Raw genomic sequence first — 25,057 nt, 5'->3', positions numbered from 1 at the left:
CTTATTAAAGGAACAGTTCACCCTAAAATTAGCCCATATTTTACTTAACTCATCCAAGGTATGAATGACTTTCTTCTTTCAGCTAAACACATTCAGAGTTAAAGCAACACCAAAGAGTTTTTTTTTACCTTAAAATAACGTTTCCAAAAAAGTTTCAGTGGTTCATCCACTCAAAACAGGGTGAATTGCACTTTCACATTTGCTTTGCAGCCCTCTATCGCCCAAAACCGCACTAAAGAAGTTTCCAACCGTCGGGTAGTGGTCCTGTAGTTCGAGTGAAAACTACAAAAACTTGCTTTACGGCAGACCTACAATCCAATCAGAGCCAGCTATGCTGCAGTATTTACGACAGTGCTAATGAACAATTACGTTTTTAACCTCTTTAGTGTTGCTTTAAATGAAATAATATCCTTTTCAGATTTATAATGACACTTGATAGTGCCCCATTTTTAAAGCTCCATAAAGTTAATTGATCCATCAACAAATAATCCATACAGTTAATAAATGTCTTATGAGGTAAATGGATGTTTTTTGTAACGTTGGGTCATAGGTCAGCCTTCCACCTGACTTCAACAAGCTCATGAATAGTTTGTTTCTTTACAAAAACCTATTGCTTCTCCTCAGAATGGATGCGCTTTTGCAAGCTTTAAAAAGGGGCACTATCCAATGCCATTATAAAGCTGAAAATCTATGCTTTTTAAAGTTACAACTGCTTGTGAAATTGTTCATGTTTATCTAGGTTTTTAAATCTAGGACTTTGTAAATGCAGATGGACTAAACATTTATACACTGACATGTAGGTTAAAAGCTAACAAACAAAAAACCTCATTCAAACAGCACTTTGGTCCCAGAAAATACCTGTAAAATTAGCCGACAGACTTCTGTGTGAATGCAAACCCGTCCCATAGATGTTCTGGTATCGCTCTTGGAAAGAGGACCTAGTAATATTCCCGTAACATTCCCTGAAAGCCCTCTGTGTGAACAAGACTCAGAAACAATGCCGTAAGGGGCATGCCGTAGTGAGGATGCACGTTTCATTGCAACAATGAAGTTATGGTTCAGCTCTTTAAATAGATGGATTTACATGCAGATTAACATTCACAATGAGAAATATCCGCAAACTGAAATAAAGCAAAGCTCGGGAGCTTGTCAGATATCCAATCTGAAGCTGAGATCATTCACCAGCATACTAGAACGGCACATCACATGCTCCTTTATAATCTTACCATAAAAAAGTGCGCAAATGGTTTCTGGAAAGAGAAATAATGGATAATAAGCAAACTTCAGAAGCTGCAGCTTGAATTTAAACATGTCACGTGTCTTTACAGGATATTTACGCTATCTGTATGAACGCACACACAGGTTCTAGAAAATCATTGGCAGTGTGAATTTTCCAAAAATCAAACAATCCCGGATGCATTTTCCATGTATTTTCCGCAATATCTGTTTGAAAATGGCTTAAGATTAAAGCATCAAAGCTCCAGTTTCCTATCCAAAGCAGGTGCAGTGTTATACTGTAACAACTAAATTATGGTCTGTGTGCATATTGTCTTACATAGAGAAATACATATAATTTGGAGACTAAATTTAGAAAAGCTGGATTCAGACCAGGCCGTGGTCCACTGGCTTTAGAAATGTGATTGTAGGTTGTCACGTGTGTATTCAGGGATGGTGGGAACGAGTGTAGGCGTATTAAAGGCGTTTGTTATCTTTAGCCAAACATTGATTGTGCATCTGCAAACCAAATTGCCTGGAATGCAAAGTAAATAAATAACTTCGAAAAATATCAGCTTGTCCTTCTCTGACCTCCTACGGTTTCACATTTCTAGGACTGCAGTTTTAATAATAGATCAATGTGTAATTGAATTACTTATTCATTGGGTAATACAAAACGAATGAATATACGTTTATATATTGCAAAGTGACACAAGGATAATACATGTAAAAAGTATTTCCTTTGTAATCTACATACAGTATCTTCAAATGGAAAAAAAATTGTGTTGAAGGATTAAACTTAAAAATGCAGCCTACACAAAAAGAGCACACTTAATAAATCAGTAACTGCAAAAAAAAGACTGTCAATTTGTCAATGATAGTGTAGTGCCACAAACCGTACTATCCTTTAGATTTGTTAAAAAAAATCCATTTGAAGTTCTCTCGTCTCTGATTAATAGGAATACCATCATTTTTTCCATCTTGAAATATCCTTAGGCCACAAGCTGACAGCTGTACATACCAGCACACATAAGCACCCACACAAACCTCTATCATGATAGACTGTACTTCAACCCCACATATGAGCTCATACTGATTTGCATATAGTATTTACTTTGAAATACAATCATTTTGTTATTTCTTTCAAGTACCATATGACCATCCTGATGATGCCAAAAGGAGAAACGTTTTACATCCTCCAGAGTGAAAGAGAATGATAATGTAAAGTCTCATCAGGCTGCTGTTTGGCTGTGGCGGTTATTGAAGACTCCAAAAATAAGACCCCATAGTTTGTTTGTGAAAGCAGCTTATTGTGACGTACAGTTACGTTTCAGGGATAAGCGCCATCTAGCGACCAGCAGCAATCACAACCTGCGGTTGCGTTTCAAGGTTGCCTTATGCATCAGATTAGACTCATTTAGTTTTTCTGCATTTGTACAAGTACAAATTGTTTCATAAACATTTTTGGTTTTAAATATACACACATGAGAGCCAATGCTAAAGTATATCAAGTTTCACCTGCCGTCATATTTGGGGTAACGGACAATGACCAAAACAGTTGTATGGGTTGGCAACGTGATCTTGTGAGAATACGTGTGTATTTTTATACATTTACTTACGTTTTAGTACACACTGGAATGTATATTATTGACGTTTTGACAGGACTAATACATTAATTATTTACGTATTGTCAGCATTACAGACGTACAAATTTGACATCATCTAAGAACTGAGAACTTTTTAAAGCACTGCACAAGGCAAATCACCTCATCATGCTGACTTCAGCACATAGCCGGGTAGTGATGTTAAACCATCATGCCAGGCTTCTGATGCAAACCAACTCCTGACCCAAAAAACCTCATAACAGCTGTAATTCATGGTGATGAAAGCATTATGGGCTGTTTCTTCTGATTTTTGGTTTAAGCCAGCTTGCAATCTTAGAGAGCAGTTCAGCTTAATGAAACTATTCATTAAAACATGATCTAAACCAAAAGAGGATCGTGAAACAAACCAGTAAGCCAAAGCACACAGGCAAATGCTCGAAAGAGTAAGTTTATGGTAAGACATTAATGGTTATGTTTATAAATATAATTATAAGGGAGCTTTGAAAGTGGATGATACATTAAATAGGCATGCCTCTCTGATGTGTCTCCTCAGAATGAGACCCCAGTAATCTTAAAGGTGTCTCTTGATTTAATAACACTTCACAAAAAATAAAAATTATGTCATCATTTACTCACCATTTTGAGTTTTTATTTTTGTCGCATGGATTACTTTTATGATGGAGGTTTATTGTTTTTTGTAGTTTAAAAAAAATGTTGAGTTCACCCAATTGCATTACAAAGGAGAGCTGGTATATTAAGATAATTTTATAATTTTTATTACTGTACTAAACATGTTGATGTTATGTGCTCTTGCTTTTCAACATATCTAGTTTAGTTAGAAAAAGCAGGGTTAGAGATTTAAACAGGGTTTTATAAAAAGCAACCCAATAGATGCTGCATATGAAGACAGATTTACAAAGTGTGGCTTTACAATTTTTTCTATTTATTTTGCAGACAAAACTTCCAGTGCTGCTGTTGGGCAGATCAGCTGATCTGAGACCAGGCGAGTTTGTGGTCGCTATCGGCAGTCCGTTCTCTCTTCAGAACACAGTGACCACAGGCATCGTCAGCACAACTCAGAGGGGCGGTAAAGAACTGGGTCTGCGTAATTCGGACATGGACTACATTCAAACGGATGCTATTATCAATGTGAGCACGCTTTATATATATTTTATAATCACAAACATTAAAACTCTGTTTGTTAGGTAATACAAGTGTGAAAAAAGTCAGTGATGGGACAATTATTTTTGTACTTTTTGTCTTCCTCTTTCCACATTTTATTAAAAAATGCAATAAATACAAATTTTTAATCAATTAAAAATAGGAAAATTCAACATCTTTTTTAACAAATTTAAATCTTTGACATGACCTTAGTGTCAATATTAAAGATATCAAGGTTATATTTTCACAGAATGTTATTTCCATTATGTAGGATGATTTTATGTAGAAAATAGTGAATCTCCAAAAATTACTTTAGCTGTGTTTTACATGTTGCACCACATGTGATAACCAAATATTTTCACATAGTTTGGCATAATCTTTTACTATTATTTAATAAAAACTGGAATAATCTCAGATATCTTCATTTGCTATCGGCCTATAAATATAAAAACAGTGAAAAAAGTAATTCATTAACTTTTACTGTGAGTCAAACACATTTGATTTCTTATAACTAAAACTCTTTTTGTATTTCAGTACGGTAATTCGGGAGGACCTCTGGTGAACTTGGTAAGTTTCTAATTTGTCTTATTTGTATTAAGTCGTAGCCTACTCATATGCTATCAATAAAAATTTAGTTTCTTGCATAATATCAGATGGTGGTCATGCGCTTAGTCTTTTTATGTGCTTCATTGAATGCAGACCTGGAGCACAATCAGTAATGATTATGGCACAATGTTTTTATTAACCATGAGCATCGAAACATGTGTTGGCAAAAGCAGTCAGTGTTGAATCAGCCGTGACTGTGAACACATGCATTTATTGCGATCACTGTCAAATCGTGACAGGAAGACATCTGTGTACTCCAGATGTGCAGGGTGTTTGTGGGTTCACATTTACATTTGCATTGTCGCTGCAGGATGGCGAAGTGATTGGAATCAACACGCTAAAGGTGACAGCGGGAATTTCTTTTGCCATTCCTTCTGACAAGATCCGACAATTCCTGGCTGAGTCTCATGACAGACAAGCTAAAGGTAAGGAACAAGTAATATGCAAATTTCAAAAACTATTAAAGGAACACGCCCAGATTTTGGGAATTTAGCTTATTCACCGTATCCCCCAGAGTTAGATAAGTCCATAAATACCTTTCTCATCTCCGTGCGTGCTGTAACTTTGTCTGACGCAGCCCCGCTAGCTTTGCTTAGCACAAGACTGGAAGTGAATGGCTCCAGCTAGCAAACTGCTCCCAATAATTGACAAAATAATGCCAACATTTTCCTATTTATGTGTTGTGATTTGTATAGTCACACCGTGTACAAATTACAAGGTCATATCAGACACAGCTATCTTTTAACAGTATACATACTGGGAACTACATTCTCAGAAGGCGAAGCACTGCTACTTGGGCGGAGTGATTTGCACAATTCTCTCGGATGCTGTGAGCAAATCACTCCGCCCAGTAGCAGTGCTTCACCTTCTGAGAATATAGATTCCAGTATGTATACTGTTAGAAGCTAGCTGTGTCTCATATCACCTTATTATTTATACACGGTGTGACTATACAAATCACAACACATAAATAGGAAAATGTTCGCGTTATTTTGTCACTTATTGGGAGCAGTATGCTAGCTGAGGCCATTCACTTCCAGTCTTTGTGCTAAGCTAGCGGGGGCTGCATAAGACAGAGTTACAGCACACACGGAGATGAGAAAGGTATGTATGGACTTATCTAACTCTGGGGGATACGGTGAATAAGCTAAATTCCCAAAATCTGGGCGTGTTCCTTTAAACATTAATTCTTATTCATAATATTAAGTGTATTATGTCTTTAGGAAAAACAGCCACAAAGAAGAGGTATATTGGTGTAAGGATGATGACGCTTACCCCAACGTAAGTCCCAGTTGTTACTGCAAAAAAATCCCAGACAGGACTGAATGGACTTTATCCCACTTATGACATGGCTATTTGCCACATGAGTAAATAATTGGATACAGAATATTTGGCTATTTTGTTTATGCTGGCAAAAGAAAGCAATATATTAAACATCAAGTAGTACGGGTCAATATGAGTCATAGTACCCAAACGAGCAGTATGTTATCAATTGTTAACAGACCTCTGAATGTCACAACTGACCAATCAGAATCAAGAATTTTAGTAAGCTGTGTAATAAGCAGTATGCATAAGAATATATATAATTATTACATAAGTGTTGTACATAATCAGCTGTATGCAAGCAAATTCATGTATATACTAATATTACTCTATTATAGACTTGCTAAGGAGCTAAAGGAAAGACAGAGCGATTTCCCAGATGTGACCTCTGGAGCTTACGTCATTGAAGTCATCCCAAAAACACCTGCTGAAGTGTGAGTAACCCATTACAGATCTGACATGTAGCCACTATAAAACTGTGGCTCCATATCCCATTTTTAAATATTTTTATGTGTAGTAATAAATTATTTACTGGTGATAGTGATTAATAAAGCTGTGATTGGGTATTTGCACTAGTAAACATAAACATTTACTTTAAGCTGCATCCACAGGTGCCAGTATAACGTACACAAAGTGGACCAATGCCTAATTTACTATTATTGCACTGCAAATTACTGGGTATGAACAGGATGGCTTATATATGAAGCCCAAAAAGCCAAAACTCTTTGCACAATTTTACATCATATTTGTACTAATTGCTGAAGCAACACGTACTCTATAAAAGTAGGGGAGAGCAGGGGTGAAAGGACCAGATTTTAGAAAAACTTAATTTTTAAAACTAATGTTTTAGACAGAGCTATATTTTCGCTGTTGTCAATATTTGACAAGTGTGGTCAATCAATACCAGATGGAATTTTGAACAAATGTAAAACAACTTCAGTATAATTTCACTTTAAACATAAGTAGCGCACATAAGTAGTTACTTTTGAGGTGGGTCACAAGTAACACAATAGATTTTTGTGTTAAACACTTGTTTTTAGTAAATATACATGACTATGACCTTGATAATATGTAACTGCAAACATTTTGTCATTTATCTTTGCAAAAAAATATTAAATTACGTTTTCATCAAATGTTTCAAAATAAAACCTTTTTCAACAGTTTGAACACTATAAAATTGAATTAAATCAAATTAGAATAATATAAATTTTCAACATAATTCAACAGTAGCAGTAACAAGTGTTACTTTCGTCCAGACAGAAACTCCTGACATTCAAACTCGATTTACTTTTATTTTGACAAACTCTGAGAAGTCAAACTTCAGGATGTATTAGAGCACTAAATAACCTGTAGATTGATCACAACTGTAACACGTGAAACAAGAAACACAACACGCTATAAGGAAAAAATGACCGCTTTACTTGATTGGAAACAGCTTATGGACCTACACTTGCGAAAAGATGATGAAATAATGCAATATTTGTCAGCTCTGTCAAGGGTTGATAGTCGTAGTTTAGAATGCAAATGTAGTTAGGACACTGAGAAAATCGCTTTGTTACTTTTGTAACAAAGGTTCTCCCCTACCCAAATTTCCATTACGCGTTTTTTCATTTTCCCATAAGGTTTGTCACCAAAGTTAAACAATAAACAATAAAAGAGATTTCATTGTGCGTGGGTGAACATAAGAAGTGCACAGTTCAAAAGAAACCACATCATCATTGTGGACAGACAGAGTTTAAATGATTTCAATGCTACAATAGTAGTAGTACATGGGATTTTGAAGTTTGAAGTTATCATCTGCCAATGCCAGTTAGCAATGACTAGAGAATGTAAGCATTCAATTTCTTATAAGCTATCATAAAATAAATTAATAATATGAACTTAGCCTGTTCTGAGGTGCAACTACATGTAATGTAAACACTGGGGCGCCAGCACTTTTCATTTAACATATAAAGTGCCTTAAAAATACTAAACTAAAGTGTAGTTCAAATATAGAGTTTTCAGTTGTAAATAAATTTACACAATTAAACAGAACAAAAAAATATTTGAGATAAAAAGGTACTACAGTAAAGTATCGGTGATATTGTTGGGACATAAAATACTATAAAGAAAAAATGCAACCTCAAGTCAAAAACAACATTATGGGGCAGTTTCCCGGACAGAGTTAAGGTTAATCCAGGACTAGGCATTATTTATATTAGGTCATTTAAGAGGTTTTTACAAACATACTTTACAAAAACACTACAAGTGTGCATCTTAAGACAAACCAATGTTAATGGTATATGTTAAAATTAAACAGGACAAGGTGCTTTTAAATGAAAGCAGCTCAAAGATGCATATCAAAAATCCAACTTTGTAAATTCAATGATGTTAATTAATTCAGACATCTTCTCTTGTTTTACAGGGGTGGTCTGAAGGAGAGCGATGTCATAATCAGCATCAACAGTCAGAGGATCGCGTCAGCCAGCGACGTCAGCACGGCCATCAAGAAAGACGAGACTCTGAGGACAGTGGTGAGACGAGGCAACGAGGACATCATCCTTACCATCAAACCCGAGGAGATTGACCCTTGACCTCCCTAACGCTCACCAGTGAGCTGGATCTCAGACTTTGACTGTGTGTGTGTGCAGAGCATCACTCGTTCTAGAATCTGTAATAAATACTTTCACACCCCAACTGAACGCTTAGACAGGAGATAACCCTACTTTTACCCAGATGCATAGTCCTTTTCCAGTTATTCATTAGTGTATATTGTACTGTTTTAAAAAGGGCCCTTTGTAAATATGAGCGTTAAAGTTAAGATACAGACAGTTCATTGACACTCACAGTATATTTGGTTGTTATGTATTCGTCAGCAAGGCAATGATTTCTGTACTCAGCTTTTATCATTTCTACATTTACATCCAAACCTTATACTTGACTTGTAGAGTGCACCAGTCTGATCCAGAAGTAAATGTCTTGTTTGTTTTCTCTGTAGAGAAATTGATTTTTGGTGATGATGCATCTTTTAACATACAGTCCTATAAGCTTTGATGTTTTAAATCATGATATTTGCTTTTGTACAATCCACATTTCAATGTAGTTTCAACTTCATTTTTTAAAAGCAATATTTAATTGACAATAGCTACACTATTCGTAATCTGCAAGGGGAGCTTTTTTTCATGTTCAAGTGCAATAATTGGGTCCCCAGTGCTTCTATCAACTTAGAAAATGTGAAAAAGATCAACCCAGTAACTTAGTTTTGGTAAACCATTCTCTGCAAGCATGTGAAAAAATAGGTAATTGAAATTTGGCTCCCCTTGTGATGTCAGAAGGAGATAATACCACCCCTTAATCTGCACTATCCAACCATGGCCAGTGTTGGGGAAAGTTACTTTTAAAGTTACTTTTTCTTACTTGGCTGAGGCTTAATCTCTTTCAGGCCTTGCAGGTGTTTTTTATGATCGCAAAAATGTCAAGCTCTGGCTTGCCATCTCCGTTTCTGACTCAAACTGTTCCCGCTCAGGCGCACAGAGTGCGTAAATCTACATTTATATGTTCAGTTTAATTCAGTACATTATTTTATTTTTAAATTGAATTAATTAAACGGAAAAGTAACTCGCATTACTTTTTTGAAAAAGTAACTCAAATATTAATGTGTTCATTTATAAAGTAATGCGTTACTTTACTTGTTACGTCAGAATAGTAATATTATTACGTAATGCGCGTTACTTGTAATGCGTTATCGTAACACAGTCTCACCCCATTTCGTCAATATTTGACGACACTTGACCATTCGTCAATATGTGACGCGGAGGGTATACCTTTCGCGTCATTTTTTGACGAACTGGGGACTTCAATACTATTACGTCCGTTGCATTCTCTTCTCCTATTTTCTTACCAATTTCGCGTCGGTTTAGGGTTAGATTACGCAAAATTAAACCGTGTACGCGAAATTAAACCGTGTACGCGAAATTAAACAGTTGTCACCTGGCGTTGGGGTTAGAGTTAGGTTTGGGTAGGGATGTCATTATGTAAATCTAACCCTAAACCGACGCGAAATTGGTAAGAAAATAGGAGAAGAGAATGCAACGGACGAAATAGTATTGAAGTCCCCAGTTCGTCACAAAATGACGCAAAAGGTATACCCTCCGCGTCACATATTGACGAATGGTCAAGTGTCGTCAAATATTGACGAAATGGGGTGAGACTGGGTTGGTTATCCCTAACTAGTGCAGAAATCAACTCATTTGCATTTAAAAGGACACACATAAAAACGGCACAGTTTTGCTCAAACCCACAAAGTGGCAATTTTAACATGCTAAAATAAATTATCTGTAAGGTATTTTGAGCTAAAACTTCACATACATACTCTGGGGACACGTAAGATTTATTTGACATCATGAAAAACTATTGTGAAATGTCCCCTTTAAGAAGTGATCCACTAACTAAATAAATTACAGTTTACACACAAATCACAAAATTTTATGGATTGAAACCTAAACTTTATTTGAGTAACACACTCTATAAATCCAAGCTACTTATATATTCTTATATAGTTTCATAGATAACACTTCACGATAAGGTTGTATTTGTTAACATTAGTAAATGCACAAGCTAACATGAACTAACAAAAAAACAATATCATTTTCCTGCATTTAGTAATGTTAGTTAATGCCAATACATTTGTTTATTGTGTATTTACTAATGTTAACAGTTACAACTTGATTTTCAAAAACTTATTCAAATTAACATGAACTAAGATAATAAAATAATATAAGATAATAAAATAATAAATGCTGTATTTTTTATTGTTCATGTTAGCTAAATATGCATTAACTAATGTTAACAAATAACCTTGTTGTAAAGTGTTATTTTTTCATATTATTACTTGGTTATTTTAGTGGGTTTAAGTACACCTCAGGTTTTAAAACTTTTACTTTAAATAAAATTTTGTAATACTGCGCTTGAAGATAATAAATGTAAAACATACTTTTTGACCAAACGCTGCTGAATTGTGGGCAGATGTGAACCATTGGAGAATATCTGAATATTATCTCTAATTCCCTTCCCTTTCTAAATGTTTTTGTGTCTGTGTGTTTGTCAGACGCTAATTTCAGAAATGGAATTAAAGAAGGGTAATATTTTTAATCTGTTTCAATTTTCTGCTTTTTGACCATACAATACAATATAATACAATATGTGGCCCTTTCTGTGAAATCCAGATTAAAGTCTCCTAATCTAAGGATAAGATTTGGAGCATCAAAATTTGATTTTAATTTGTAACACGATCTTACTCTATTAGTGTTAAAGATATCAAGGTTAGGCTATGTTTTACAGAATATACTTTACATTATGTTAGGATGATTTTATGTAGAAAACAGTGAATCACAAAAAAAGACTTTAGCTGGTAGGGCCACATATACATCGAACGCATTTTCTAAGGTCGCCAATATAAGGCAAACTCAACCATCAAACAATTCACATTAAATACCATACAATAACCAAACTTGAACATTTAGTGTTTTTTAAAAGGTTCACTTGAGTTCTTCCTCAGCTCTTTCCAATGTGTGATGTCTTTAACAAAACTGAATCCAACACATTCATTTTCTGTCTAGTTTGGATGTCACTCTTGCATGCACGTGAATACCCCACTGTTCAACATCCTGTTACGCATTAACGGTTCCTAATATTTCATCAATTGGTTCAAATGTATCAGACTCATGACTTGTGGTCTGGCTCTCCTGAAACAACATGAACGGTGAAGGATTTATAAAGCTGTCATTGATCTGGACTGTTACTGCTCTTCAAGAGATTTTCTTCAAAATCCGGCCAAATCACTGAGCTCAGTGCCGATCTTCCAGTACATTCTGTTAGTCACACGTGTCAAAACAAATTTAATATGATTTCACTATGACATGATCCTGGATCAAGTCCATGTTGGTTCAATCGTTCAGTCAGATGTTTGGTTGGGTTTAGGTCATTGTTATTTTATTACTCTGATTATAGTAGCATTTTTTGGTTATGGTTGGGATTACGTGTTAAGTTAGAGATGGATACATACATGAAAGGAACCTACCTAATCTCACTATAGGCTAAATTAAATCAAAACAAGTCCATCATCATATTAAAACCCTTCAAACACAATTTCTGTCCTTGTCTGATATAGGTTCTGTTTTTCATACTAGATGACAGAACTTCACCATCACTCCGTTGTGATATGCTGCCCTCATTTGTCAGTCCATTGAAGGCACAGTGTGTTGAGACCTAATGCAATTCAAAGTAGTATGTAACAAACATAGTGTTAAATAATATCATACTTTAATAAAACATCACATGAGCGTAGTTGCAATATAAGGGTATGACAGCACATCACACCACAGGAGTTATGCTTAGTGTTCCTAGGCTGTAGCACAACTAGTTGGGCAATGCAAAGGTTACGCATAGCCTGATAATATACAGGGCTTAAAGGATTAGTCCACTTTTATAAGAAAATTTCCTAATAAATTGGAAAAATCAGAATAGTAGATGTTTTTGAACAATTATTGTATTTATTGTTTACTGTCTATGAAAGGTTTTACTGAATGGATGTGTGAATACAGATGCACGTGCAACCACATACACATTCTTGTGCATGCATTACGGTTAAAACAAATGTTTTGTAGGATTAACTGCTTTGGTACCAGCTGTTATGGTAACCCATAAATGCACAAATTATGCCGGTCTCATAGTAAACATTAATAAGCCAGTCAAAACGGCACACAGCAGTGTTGCCAGATGTATGATAATTATCGTATTTGTACTATAATTTTTACCTCTGTACAATGTACGATCAATAATGAAAAAAAAATCCCATAATGTACAATAATTTCCACATTTTGTGACACCTCAAATGGTACTTATTGATCTATCTGTTAATCCTACGTCTACCCCCTAATTGTGAGGAGAATGCAAATGCGGTTTTGGCTAGAAGGGATACAGCTATGGCCTAAATCTCGCGAAATGTTGGGTTTAAAGTTAGGTTTGGGGGTAGGATAAGGATTAAAACAGTGCTCATTCGGCTAGATTTCATGTGATTTCAGCAGTCGCTGTTTCCCTTCTTGCCACAACTCCATCTCTTTTGACGTTATGTCTTCTCGGCCAATCATCGTTGAGAATGACTCTTTTTCTTTTTCCAGTTGTTTTGACTCTTCGACTAAGGTACACTTGGTCATTTATCCACTGGGAAAATCTACAGGCTATCAAAAGTTGTTTGTCTAGATAAAATAGCTGTATTCTGCACATTTGACAATAATTTTCTTCCAAATACCATAATTTTGAGGTTCTGGTACGATACTTGGACATTTCCAATCTGGTAACACTGCTCACCGGAAGTCTTACACAAAGGAGCTCAAAGATGGCGGTGCCCACATTTACATCAAAAATAAGGTGAATACTGTAAATAAAAGCAACGTGTGCAGTATGATTGAAAGCAAACACAATGCACAAACTCCCTCTCATCCCTCCTGTGTAAGTTTATTAGATCCGAGCGATAACTTTTGGGATGTTTTCATGATGACTTCAGGCACAAGAATTCAGGTATAATGCCAGAATTGCATTTATTTCCTCTCAGCAACAGCTTCAGTTGATCTTGGAGGACGTTGATTGGACTTGGGGTGACCTGAGCCCAGAGATGGAATAAAAACTTCTAATACGAGATGTCATTTACAACAATTCAGTCATACTTCACGATAACCACACGTCTATTTGTTTTCTTTCGGGAATATTACAGCCAGAGTTTAACAATTTCACTGTTACATAATTCTCAGGATTCATTAACTTTGCTGTAGCAATGGGTTCATCTCATGAAAACATGTCATATTTAAAGGTGCATTGTGTCATTTTTAGAAGGATCTCTCAATAGAAATGCAGTATAATATACTATATTATCAGTGTATAAAGACCTTACAAAATGAACTGTATTTTAGCACTTTATAATAATAATTATGAATTGTTATTAATAATTATACTAAACAAACATATGAAGAGTTTCGTTGCAAAACGAGATAACTATTTTACTATATAATTATTTTTCAGAAATCTCGTTTTTTGGTTGTGCATTCCAATTAATATCAATTCAACTGCAGTTAGGGTGGCCATTCGTGCCAGTTCCGCCGGACACGTCCCGAACATGTTTTCGGGTTCGTTCTCCGGAAGTCGCGTTGCTCGACCGCATACGTCATCGAGGTTCTCACATTTCAGTTAAAATACATTAGAAAATTAAGATTTATTTCTTTTAAGACATACAATCATTGTAGTTTCATTCTTACCTTGAAATGTAATGGTTGCTTTTCTGAAATTAAACCCGAAATATTAAACCTTGATGACGTATGCGGTAGAGCCCGACCGATATGCATTTTATGGGTCCGATGCCGATACAGATATTAGGGAGTAAAAAAACACCGATAACGATATATCGGCCGATATTCTTTATGTGTATATTATAGTACAGTACACATATACTACAGTATATTATACTACAGCAGGCTACTGTACATATAATACCCTATACACTCTTAGAAATGAAGCATGCGTGTAGTTAAATTTAAGTACTGGTTTATGTTAAAATTACTAAAAGTATTATTTTTATACAGTAAAAATAAGCAAGTTTCTTTGCATTAAATTAAAAGTATAACATTTTAAGTCTAAAAAATTTAACAGATTAAAACCAATGTAACCAGATCACTTTAAACCTACTAGCGGATGAAGATTGTCCCAAATCGCTTTCCGTAGTAATCGCACATGCAGAGAAGACGAGACGACCCGTGGACGGCATTTTCCAACTGTTCGCGTACAACTTTGAATCTGTTATCATCCATAAACTATTTGGTAAGTATAACTTTTTTTAGTAATATATTTTATGATTGCACGTTTGTGACAACAGAATGTTGCCGTCAGTGATGGAAATAAAGGAGTTATAAATAAACGCGCTCAATAGAACAGGTTGTTTAACCATCCAAATGATTTCTAGACAGTTTTATTACGTTAAAAAAGTTACCAAGATCTCATTTAAAAAAACTATCGCAACGCCATGGCTGACACACTGGGCTGAACCGTGTTGTAATGTGAGTACCATGTTAAATACGTCGTGTTAATGAAAAAACTATAAATAACTTCACTGCCACACGTGAATGAAGCGTGACGTCACGTCACGTCGGTTTCACACCGCAAGCGTGAGCGGAGCGTGTTTTTCGGCGCCCGTGTTAACAAGTTAAAGCATGTACAACGCACGCGTGAGCAGCGCGTGCTCGCGTGGCAGGAGCGTCGCTGAATGAACAGTGCTGCGTGCCGATGGTTTCGGCGTCGACTCTATTTGTGCTGCGCTGGTCACGCTCAATTAAAGTAATGCATTGCTTATGCTATAAATGGTCGTGGATTGACGCGAAAAAGTGTAAGTTCACCAAAAAAATAATTGTGACGCCTATTAGTCATGCCTTTGAGCAATTTGAAAGAAAGGAATGCAATTTAAAAACACAGACTGCCCTGTCATTCACTGTCTGCCCAGCACTAAATGAGTCCTCATTTATAATCTTCAGAGAAATGGGTACATCTATAAATCTATGCTTAAACCAGGAGTGGGGAACCCTGGGTCCTGGAGGGCCACTGTCCAACAGAGTTTAATTCCAACCCTAACCGAACACACCTGAATTTAATTTCCAAGTAATCCTGAAGACTTGAATTAGATTGTTCAGGTGTGTTTAATTAGGGTTGGAACTAAACTCTGCAGGACAGTGGCCCTCCAGGACCAGGGTTCCCCACCCCTGGCTTAAACTGTTGAAGGGAAACACAATCGACTGCTTCATGCTGTAAATCATGAAGTTTTTTTATTTTATCTTAAAACTTCAGAGAAACAGATTTAATGTGCCATGGGCTTTTTATGTCTATAATTGTGTATTGTTTCTATATCTGTCATTACACAGACCAGAACAGCACGAAAACAATGTGGATTAATCAAATCACAGTTAAATTAATTACACTGACTATCAAAAAGCATCTTGAAGAGGTTTTGCTCATTAATGCATGTAAAATAAAGTAATGTGAACTTGAGATTTTTATACTGTCTGCACAGTATGCGCTGCAAACGCAGCCGGTGTGAAAGCACAATGGACACGCGCTGCTCACGCTACACATACGTGCTGCTCACGCTTGCAGTGTGAAACCGGCGATTGAATGGAATAAATAGCAGAATAAAAAATAGTGAGATGTTCATTGAGATATGTGCTTTCCTTTGTGCATGTTGCAAAGTCATAAAAAAGAACCGATCTTGGCACGTGCACAAACACTCACATCGCTCACTCGTACGCACACACTGTCACTCACGAACACTCACAAGGCTATCGCACACAGACACACACACGTTGCTATCGCACAGACACACACACTCACATTGCTCTCGCACACAAAACACACACTCTGTCACTCTCACTCACTCACTCATACGTGCACACACACAAACACTGTCGCTCACACTCACTCGTGCGTGCACTCTCTCTATCTCTTACACACACACACACACACTCTGTCGCTCGCTCACTTTCACTCACTCGTGCGTGCACACCCACACACACACACACACACTGTCGCTCACACTCACTCGTGCATGCACTTACACACACACACTCAGACACACACACAAACACTGTCGCTTACACTCACTCGTGCGTGCACTCTCTCTCTCTCTCTCTCTCTCTCTCTCTCTCTCTCTCTCTCTCTCTCTCTCTCTCTCTCTCTCTCTCTCTCTCTCTCTCTCTCTCTCTCTCTCTCTCTCTCTCTCTCTCTCACACACACACACACACACACACACACACACACACACACACACACACACACACACACACACACACACACACACACACACACACACACACACACACACACACACACACACACACACACACACACACACACACACACACACACACACACACACACACACACACACACACACACACACACACACACACACACACACACACACACACACATTTCCTCACACACTCTCTTCGCAGACTCACTGTCACTCACTTGCACACACACACACACACACTTGCTCGCTCACCGCACACACGTTTGCTCCCTCATTCACACACACATTCGCTGTTGCTCACTCACTCGCACACACACTTGCTCTCTTGAACACGCACTGTCAATCATTCACTCTTGACGAAACCCGTTGTGGAGGACAGAAAAAAAAGAAACCTGCTAGTCTTTTCTGAAGCATCACCAATGCGATGTAGGTTGTCGCCCACTATGACACACTAGGGTATACGAAATTAAACGATCGAATCTTGCGTCCTGACACCCGTCTCTACAAGACCGTACATCTAATGGATTGTGCAAAATCGTGTAATTTGAACCGGGCATTAAGGCGCCCATACACTTTGAACCCATCATGAGATGAGCCAGTGGCTCAAAATATACTTGTTATAGATTTGGAAGGGACTCTGTATCATTAACACTTTCATGTTTTTTTTTTTTAGGCTCTGAATGTGGAGGTGTAAACAGTGTTCTGAAAGTAAATCTACAAGGTACCAATTACTAAAACACTATAAATTGAACCATGGCCATTATGGCCAGGGACACTCCAGATATCCATGCACATACTATGAATGCCCATGCTCATTCAAAACTTGGAATGCACTTAAAACTCATTTGAGTCGAAGTCATGTTAATGTTTTACCTTTAAGGACTACAACAGAACAAGAAATATTGACATGCCTTTTGTGTCCAGGAAGTGAAATAGCATCTAGTAGAGAGTACTTTGCTCATGTTAACAACCATCTGAGGAGTTATGAAACAGTAACTTGTATGTTTGAAAATTGTTCTTTTCAAACCAATATATATGCTACTTTCAAATCCCATAAGAATAGGAAGCATGCACATTGTACTATAAAAGACTTTAAAGTTGAACTATTGAAAGGACGTGATACAAATGGTGAGCGTCAACTATCTGAAGAGGATTCAACTGCTGAAATTGCTTCTGATTTAGATTGTGACAATTTGATTGAAGCGGAGGCAGAAAACGAGAACTTGCAAGATACAATAATTAAAAAATTGGCATCAGTCCTTCTGAAATTAGAGACTTTGTCGCATGTACCAAGCTCTGTAATTGATCAGTTACTGGAAGAGTTGCATTTCATTTTTACTTCTGCTGCAGTCCCTGTATCACACAGTACAGCTTTTGACATTTTCAATAAGCATAACCTTCAAGTTAATCAGTCAGTAATTAATGAACTCATCTTAGCCATTTCTGCCAATAATCCTTTGGCAATAGCTATAGCTAAGGGTGGTCCATTAGCCTCAGCCTTCAAACGTAAACAGTATTATAAGGAAAACTTTAAGGTTGTGGAACCTGTGGAGTATGTACTAGAGGCAAGGTCCAACAAAACCTTTCAGTACGTTCCCTTACTAAATTCTCTACAGCAGCTACTTGAACGTAAAGATATAGTTGATAAGCTTCTTGATAATCATGCAGTTTCTTCTGCAAATGTAGACCAGTATGCTTCTTTTCAGGATGGTGAATACCACAAAAACAACCCTTTCTTTTCAAATGAAGATTTAAGGATTTCCTTATGTTTGTACATTGATGACTTTGAAGTTTGCAATCCGTTGGGTACTTCACGCAAAAAACACAAACTGTGTGCAGTCTACTGGATTTTAGGTAACTTGCCTCCTGGTAGCAGCTCAGTCCTGTCCTCAATCTACTTAGCATTGCTATGCAAAAGTGATCATGTTAAAACTTATGGCTACAAAAAAATATTTGAGCCTCTTTTGCATGATATAGTGACTTTGGAGCAGCAAGGGCTGTTTGTTACACAACTTGGGTCATTTATCAAGGGCACAGTACAATGCGTTGTTGCGGATAATCTGGGGGCTCATGGGCTAGCTGGATTTGTAGAGAGTTTTTCAGGAAAATATTTCTGTCGCTTTTGTACAGCTCAGCATTCTGAAATTCAGGAAACAGAAGTGAAATCAGGGGTATTTGAGCGTAGAACCAAGGACGTTCATCAGCTTCACGTAAAGACAGCTCAAGAAAAAGGTGAAAGCTGCTTTGGTGTAAAAACTTCTTGTGTTTTAACTGACAGTCTGTCTCACTTTAATGTGACAAGTGGTTACCCCCCAGATATTGTCCATGATTTGTTTGAGGGCATAGTTCCTGTAGAACTAGCACGGTGCATTAATGTGCTTTTATCTAAGAAGTTATTCACTCTTGAACACCTTAATAATCTTATTCATTCTTTTCCATACAAAGAGGGGGATAAAACAAACCGGCCTCATTTGCTACCTAAAACCTTTCAAAAGAAACGCACAGTGGGTGGCAATGCCCACGAAAACTGGTGTCTTCTTCGATTACTTCCTTTTATCATTGGTAAACTTGTTCCCAGTGATGAACCTGCTTGGCAGGTGATTTTGGATTTAAAGGACATTGCTGAATTGGTTGTTGCCCCTGTTCATTGTCTTGAATCGATTGCATATTTGGAGTGCAAAATCTCAGAGCATCGAGAACGTTATCAGGAACTCTTTCCTGATCAGAAGTTGTTGCCAAAACATCATTTTCTGGAACACTATCCAGAAATGATTAAATGTTTTGGTCCCCTTGTGTCATTATGGACTATGCGGTTCGAGGCCAAACACAGCTTTTTCAAGCAAGTTGTTAGGCATACAAATAACTTCAGGAACATAACTTTGTCTTTAGCTACAAAGCATCAGTTTATGGTTTCCTATAATATGCTATGTCCTGACAATGAAAAGCCTTCCTTGGATGTTGCACGAGTTTCAAAAGTCCCCATTGATGTCCTTAATGAGGATGTTTTGAACACAATTACCCAGACATACCCTGACATCACTGATGTTAACCTTGCCCAAAGTGTCACTGTTAATGGCATAAACTACAAAAAGGGTATGATAGTTGTGCATGGATCATGTGGGGGTCTACCAGAATTCTCTGAAATAATTCAGCTGTGCATTATAAAAGATGATTTGATTTTCATTGTCAAAAAACTCATCTCATGGTACAGAGAGCACTATCGAGCTTATGAGTTACATCCAACAAGAGAGCTTGCAGCTGTTGGTTTGAAGGAGCTTGCTGACCAGTATCCTTTGGCCGACTACAAAGTTGGATCCCTACGAATGGTGACTTTAAAGAGATTTGTACACATGACAGGTACTTTTTTAAAATGCATTTCTAATTTATTGGTTAATCAAAATGGTGTCGTGTAGCAAAAGTGTGCTCAAATTCATAATACAAAAACTAATTGCATTTTGATAGAAAACATATAGGCCTTTTCAGACTCAATATGAATTATCCTTAAAGAAAATTTACTTTTGTTTTGCAGAATAAATACAAGATGTCTGCAACTCTGAGAGTCATATTGGGAGTAGACGACGCACCAAAATTAATCCTGCCCAATGGAATACCCGATTCCATAGAAGACCTTAAAGGAGAGATTCAAAGACAATTCGGCCTATCTGGAAATTTCAGGCTGCAGTATAGAGACGTTGATTTCGACAATGAGTTTGTGAACTTAACGGCAACTTCAGAAATCAAAGACAAGAGCACAGTTAAAGTTATTAACTTGTCAGATGAGACAGTCACACTCACATTCACTACTATTCCGCAAGGGGAAGATGATGTTTTGCTGTCCTCATCATCAGACACAGACATACTTTCCTCCGCTGAATCTACATCTTCGGGTGCTTCCCTTAGATCACAGCCATGGCCCACAAACTTTGAAATACCTCAGTTCAGTTATGAGGTACAGATTCAGTTAGAAAAGGCAAATCAAGCCTTCTGCAGCAGTGGAACTCTTCTAAAAACAAGTAACAAACTTAGGTCTGATATACTAGATGGTTTGGCATCAGAAATCATCAAATACAAAGTTTATCCTTCTAGTACAGAGCTTGATGATGTGGCTCAGGCTCTGATAACAAAGTATCCCTTTTTAAAGGAGAAAGGATCTGTCACTGGCTTTTATGGATGGAAAATTAGTCTAAAGTACAAAATGGCAAACTACCGCACCAGACTAAGGAGCATTGGCTGCCCCGAGTTGAGCATCAATGCTGTAAAAGAAAAGCGAGGTGCCTTGATTCATGGACCTAACCAGGTAAAGAAGCCACGGAAAGCAGAAGTCAACTATTGTCCTGATTACCCTGCAGGCGAAACTAAAGAGAGCCTTGAGGAAGAAAGGAAAGCACTTACATTGGAGGTGAAAAAGAAGAACAACCAACAGCTAATCAAAAGTAAAATGGAAAGAACCTTTGCCTATAGAAGACAGGAAGTCGTTAAAGATATGCCCTTCATAGCGGAGTTCAAAAACAGATGGCCAGCCCTGTTTTCTGAGAGCCAGGTAAAGTATTATTCATCATCTGTATTTAAAGGAGAACTCCGGTCAAATTTAACATTGAGCTTGTTTTTTGTTTTGTTTTTTGGAAATTTGGATTGCTGTCAATACACAGAACAAAAAAAACAAAATAATCGATGTTGTCTACACTGTGTTATACCGTTTTTAAAATTTGCACCCTGTTGACTTAATTGGGGCACCTTTTAAAACCTGCTTTTATGCCTGCTTTTAACCTGCAGTAGATGTGGAAAATATGAAAGTTAATTCAAGCAGCGTACATGCCTGTATTTTCTTCCTGTTTTCGGTCAAAATCCAAAGTAGTCGATTGTCGAGTTCATGCACGCCCGTCTGAGTCTACACTGTTGCTTAGTCACGCGCACAAACTCAACAATCGAGTTGCCCCAATTTAAAAGTTGCCCCATTTAAGTCAACAGGGTTTTTCCGTTGTTCTGTGTACTGACAGCACTCCAAATTTACAAAAAAACGAGCTCAATGTTAAATTTGACTGGAGTTCTCCTTTAATTTAAATATATGGAATTAAGGTCTAAATACTGTATTTGGGATTAAAACTAAAATGAGCACATATTTAATTGACAAAGGTTTGGAGGCAATGTGGTAAGAATCTACACATGTGGTTGTTCTACCTTTTATTACAATGCACATTACACACACATCCATATAAAATGGTTACAGATACATTGAACCACCACATCGAGGCAAATTGGATATAATTGTACCATGGACTAAATATAGCCCACAGATTTTGACATTCCTGCTCTACACCATATGTGATCATTTTAAATATATTTGTTTTAACTTAAAAGACTCGTAGTGAATCTGTATTTTAATATGTTTCAGGTAAATGCAGAATTCACCCTCATCACCACAGTCCCTCTGTTCTCAACCTTTATGTCCCGACTGGATCATTACTCCAGCCATCTAATAAGGGTATTCAAAAAGAAGGGGGGAACAGCAAGACATGATATCGACATAATCATTGCAGAAATGGACAAGGTATGTGTTTTGGGTTTATTTAGGGCTCTGACCCATGGGGGTTTAACATTTACTTTTACATAATTATGCTTTTTTTGTATTACGGTCTTGAAAAATAAATTATTTGCAAATATCATAATCCACAAATACTACACTTTGTACAAATATAATTTGCTATCCACAAATAGAAAATTCTATGATTTGTACAAATATAGGTATTTCTGTAAATGTTTGTAATTTATAAAAAGGATACTTTATATTTTGTGCACGTTTACCATGAAATGTCAGTTGTACATCTGCAATTCTGCTTGTGAAGTGTTGACTCTGCTTTTCTGAATTGCCTGATGCACTTGTTCATTCGTCCATTCGATTTTTTTTTTGTCAAACTGAACGATACTGCCTTCTTAAAGGTTGTTAATGGTATAAACTTGAGAAAACACAAATCAATTAAAAAATTGCACAAATCAATTAATAAAAAAGCATGGTAGAATAAGGTCATAATAGATTTGTCAATGTGATAATGGCAGTTTTTTCAAATAAAATGTTCAAAATCAGTTGTTGGTTTACCACAGAATCCCAGTGTTGAAGTACGACGGACATGCATCCTAAAGGCGTTGTGCGTCTATTTGAATGAAAAGCCAGACAGCCTTATTAAGGAGTACTGCGTAAGTTACATTCTTTGTCAATCAGAAAATGTATACAGAATATAGGTATTTTTTATATTTTAATTTCACAAATCTGTGAATTGAGATGTGTGTTGTGTAGGCTAAGAACATGCATGTTATCTATTGGTTTTCAATTCCAGTCCTGGGGGACCACAGCTCTGCACAGTTTGTATGTCTCCCTTATTTAACATACCTGATTCAGATCACCAGCTCGTTAGGAAGGAGCTCTATGAACTGAACTGGGTGTGTCAGATAAAGGAGACATATAAAATGTGCAGAGCTGTGGGTCCCCGGTACCGGAATTGAGAACCACTTGCCCATGGTGGCAATATATCTAATTTTCAAAGAAATTTGAATATGATGGTTAATTGGATTAATTATCCAAAAACATAATGGCCAACAATTTCTACATTATAACATTTTTGTTAAAGTTAAGCCAAGTTAAGTTAAGCCAAATAAACAATCTGCCTTATTCAAACAGACAACCAAAATAATAAGCATATATACTTTTTGGGAATGAGTATTGTGTTCTCTAATTGTAGACTTAACATATTTTGGGTTTGTTACTAATGATGCATAATTAATAATGTGTCTCTTTCAGGCTATTGAGGATATGACAGAAATGGAGAGAGTGGCTTTGGGTGTCTACATTGTTCGACCTGATGGAGCAGATGCTACAGATCCACCTGAGGATGTTGGCGTCGTCATTGAAGGCTGCACAGTGCTGCAAGATCTGAGAGAGATTGCAAATGGATGTGCAGTCCTGTTTGGCTTGATGTACTGTTTAAACTTGAGTTATCCCAAGGAGTTGCGATACACTTTTGAATTTTTTCAGAAAGTGTTGATGGAATTGGATGGGAACAAGCTCTCCACTAAAGTGCAGGTCCTCAAAAACAAACTGCATGAGTAAAACCACTTGCACCAGATAAGACTGGAAAATACTTTAATTGACCATGTTCTTATTTTTGGACTGCTGCCAGACAAAATAAAGCTGCGACCAATGACTGTTTGTAATAATTGCCATTACACGTGGTAAGATCACCTAAAGCAGACAAAATTGTAGTTGCTCATCGACAGTTCTTTTGGATTTTGGACTGCTGCTAGACAAAACATCTAGCAAGACAGAATGTTTGTTGTGGAAATTGAAATTTGTTTGGTGATTTCTAATTGGATCAAAATATATTAAATTGTACATTGTGCACTGGTGTAGAAATCTGGATTGTTTTTTTTTTTTTTGGTTACATAAACATTATACATAAATTGAACGTTGTCGGATGGTAAAAGCTTCACATACAAGTTTTATATTTTTGAATTTTTATTTATATTTGTTTTTTGAATTCATCAATTTGATGGGAATTTAAACGTGCTTAAGATATTAAGTTTATTAAAGTCAGGTGAAGTTACTGAGTTCACTTTACTGAGTTTACTAAGTTATAAAAAATGTATTTGTTTAAAGAGGTAGAGGTTCGGCTCTCCAAATTTCCACTTAAATGGAATGGTTAAATATTACGCTACTGCATATACATGATTATTTAGCCTCATTGTGTTTCTGACGGTAAAAAAAGAGGGTAAATTACTGTATATCTCATTGTCCCAATGTCAGTGATGTATTTTGTGATGGAAAAAAAAGTTGAGACATAAAATCTGGCACATAGTGGACATGGAGTGCGCATGCGGCAATCATTTTTCCATTTAGTTTGTTAGTCTGAGTGTTATAGTTAAAACAGTTTATTAAGCTAAAAAACAAAAGGATTTGCCTCTATTTTTATTTCGGCAGGCAACACCTATAAAATGTTTATGTTGTCAATGTTCAGATTCACTTTTTATCTGACTATAAAGCTATGGGATTAAACATCAGCTGGTGAAAGCAATTCACATAATTTTTTTTGTTTTAATTTTTTTATATTGGTCTAATTGCATTTTATAAGTGGATTTATGTTACTGTCTTAAATTTTATTTGTACACTTTGTATTTGTATGTAAGTTTTGCTTGCATATTTTCAAACATTTTGTCAGTCATGATAGTCCCAGATAGTGAACCTTTTGACAAATTATATTTCAATGTTGAATAAAAATAATTAAAGTTACTTCAGTAGTTTTTATTTGACCTACAGATTTAATGACTGGAACTT

The 25,057-nt window shown here is 36.6% G+C and overlaps 2 protein-coding genes across 2 annotated transcripts in view; both read left to right on the top strand.

Annotated features, from left to right (window-relative positions):
- Positions 1 to 11,039, top strand: part of htra1b (HtrA serine peptidase 1b) — a 38,773-nt gene extending 27,734 nt beyond the window's left edge. Inside the window, exons 4-9 of the mRNA XM_065242643.1 lie at positions 3,774 to 3,968; positions 4,515 to 4,547; positions 4,897 to 5,011; positions 5,810 to 5,867; positions 6,248 to 6,343; positions 8,314 to 11,039. Coding sequence (XP_065098715.1) covers positions 3,774 to 3,968; positions 4,515 to 4,547; positions 4,897 to 5,011; positions 5,810 to 5,867; positions 6,248 to 6,343; positions 8,314 to 8,482 — 666 coding nt within the window. The 3' untranslated portion in view covers positions 8,483 to 11,039. The remainder of the gene's footprint in view (positions 1 to 3,773; positions 3,969 to 4,514; positions 4,548 to 4,896; positions 5,012 to 5,809; positions 5,868 to 6,247; positions 6,344 to 8,313) is intronic.
- A 3,457-nt stretch (positions 11,040 to 14,496) lies between these two features.
- Positions 14,497 to 25,057, top strand: LOC135720494 (sterile alpha motif domain-containing protein 3-like). Its single transcript, XM_065242642.2, has 7 exons — positions 14,497 to 14,756; positions 17,408 to 17,455; positions 19,946 to 20,091; positions 20,264 to 21,274; positions 22,127 to 22,282; positions 22,834 to 22,926; positions 23,528 to 25,057. Exons 4-7 carry the CDS (start codon positions 20,276 to 20,278, stop codon positions 23,834 to 23,836), a joined length of 1,557 nt encoding a protein of 518 aa, XP_065098714.1. The 5' UTR covers positions 14,497 to 14,756; positions 17,408 to 17,455; positions 19,946 to 20,091; positions 20,264 to 20,275; the 3' UTR covers positions 23,837 to 25,057.

Source organism: Paramisgurnus dabryanus, chromosome 1 (assembly GCF_030506205.2).
Source record: "Paramisgurnus dabryanus chromosome 1, PD_genome_1.1, whole genome shotgun sequence".
In the NCBI taxonomy this organism is placed as follows: Eukaryota; Metazoa; Chordata; class Actinopteri; order Cypriniformes; family Cobitidae; genus Paramisgurnus; species Paramisgurnus dabryanus.
Note: the sequence above shows the minus strand (reverse complement) of the source record. Positions and strands in the feature narration are given on the sequence as shown.

What these genes read in the sequence shown, in the direction of transcription:
- LOC135720494 (XM_065242642.2), top strand. Translation starts at nt 20,276, where the DNA reads ATGTCTGCAACTCTGAGAGTCATATTGGGAGTAGACGACGCACCAAAA. An exon ending in TCATTGCAGAAATGGACAAG is followed by an intron (nt 22,283 to 22,833) that starts GTATGTGTTTTG and finishes GGTTTACCACAG; the next exon opens with AATCCCAGTGTTGAAGTACG. An exon ending in GCCTTATTAAGGAGTACTGC is followed by an intron (nt 22,927 to 23,527) that starts GTAAGTTACATT and finishes TGTCTCTTTCAG; the next exon opens with GCTATTGAGGATATGACAGA.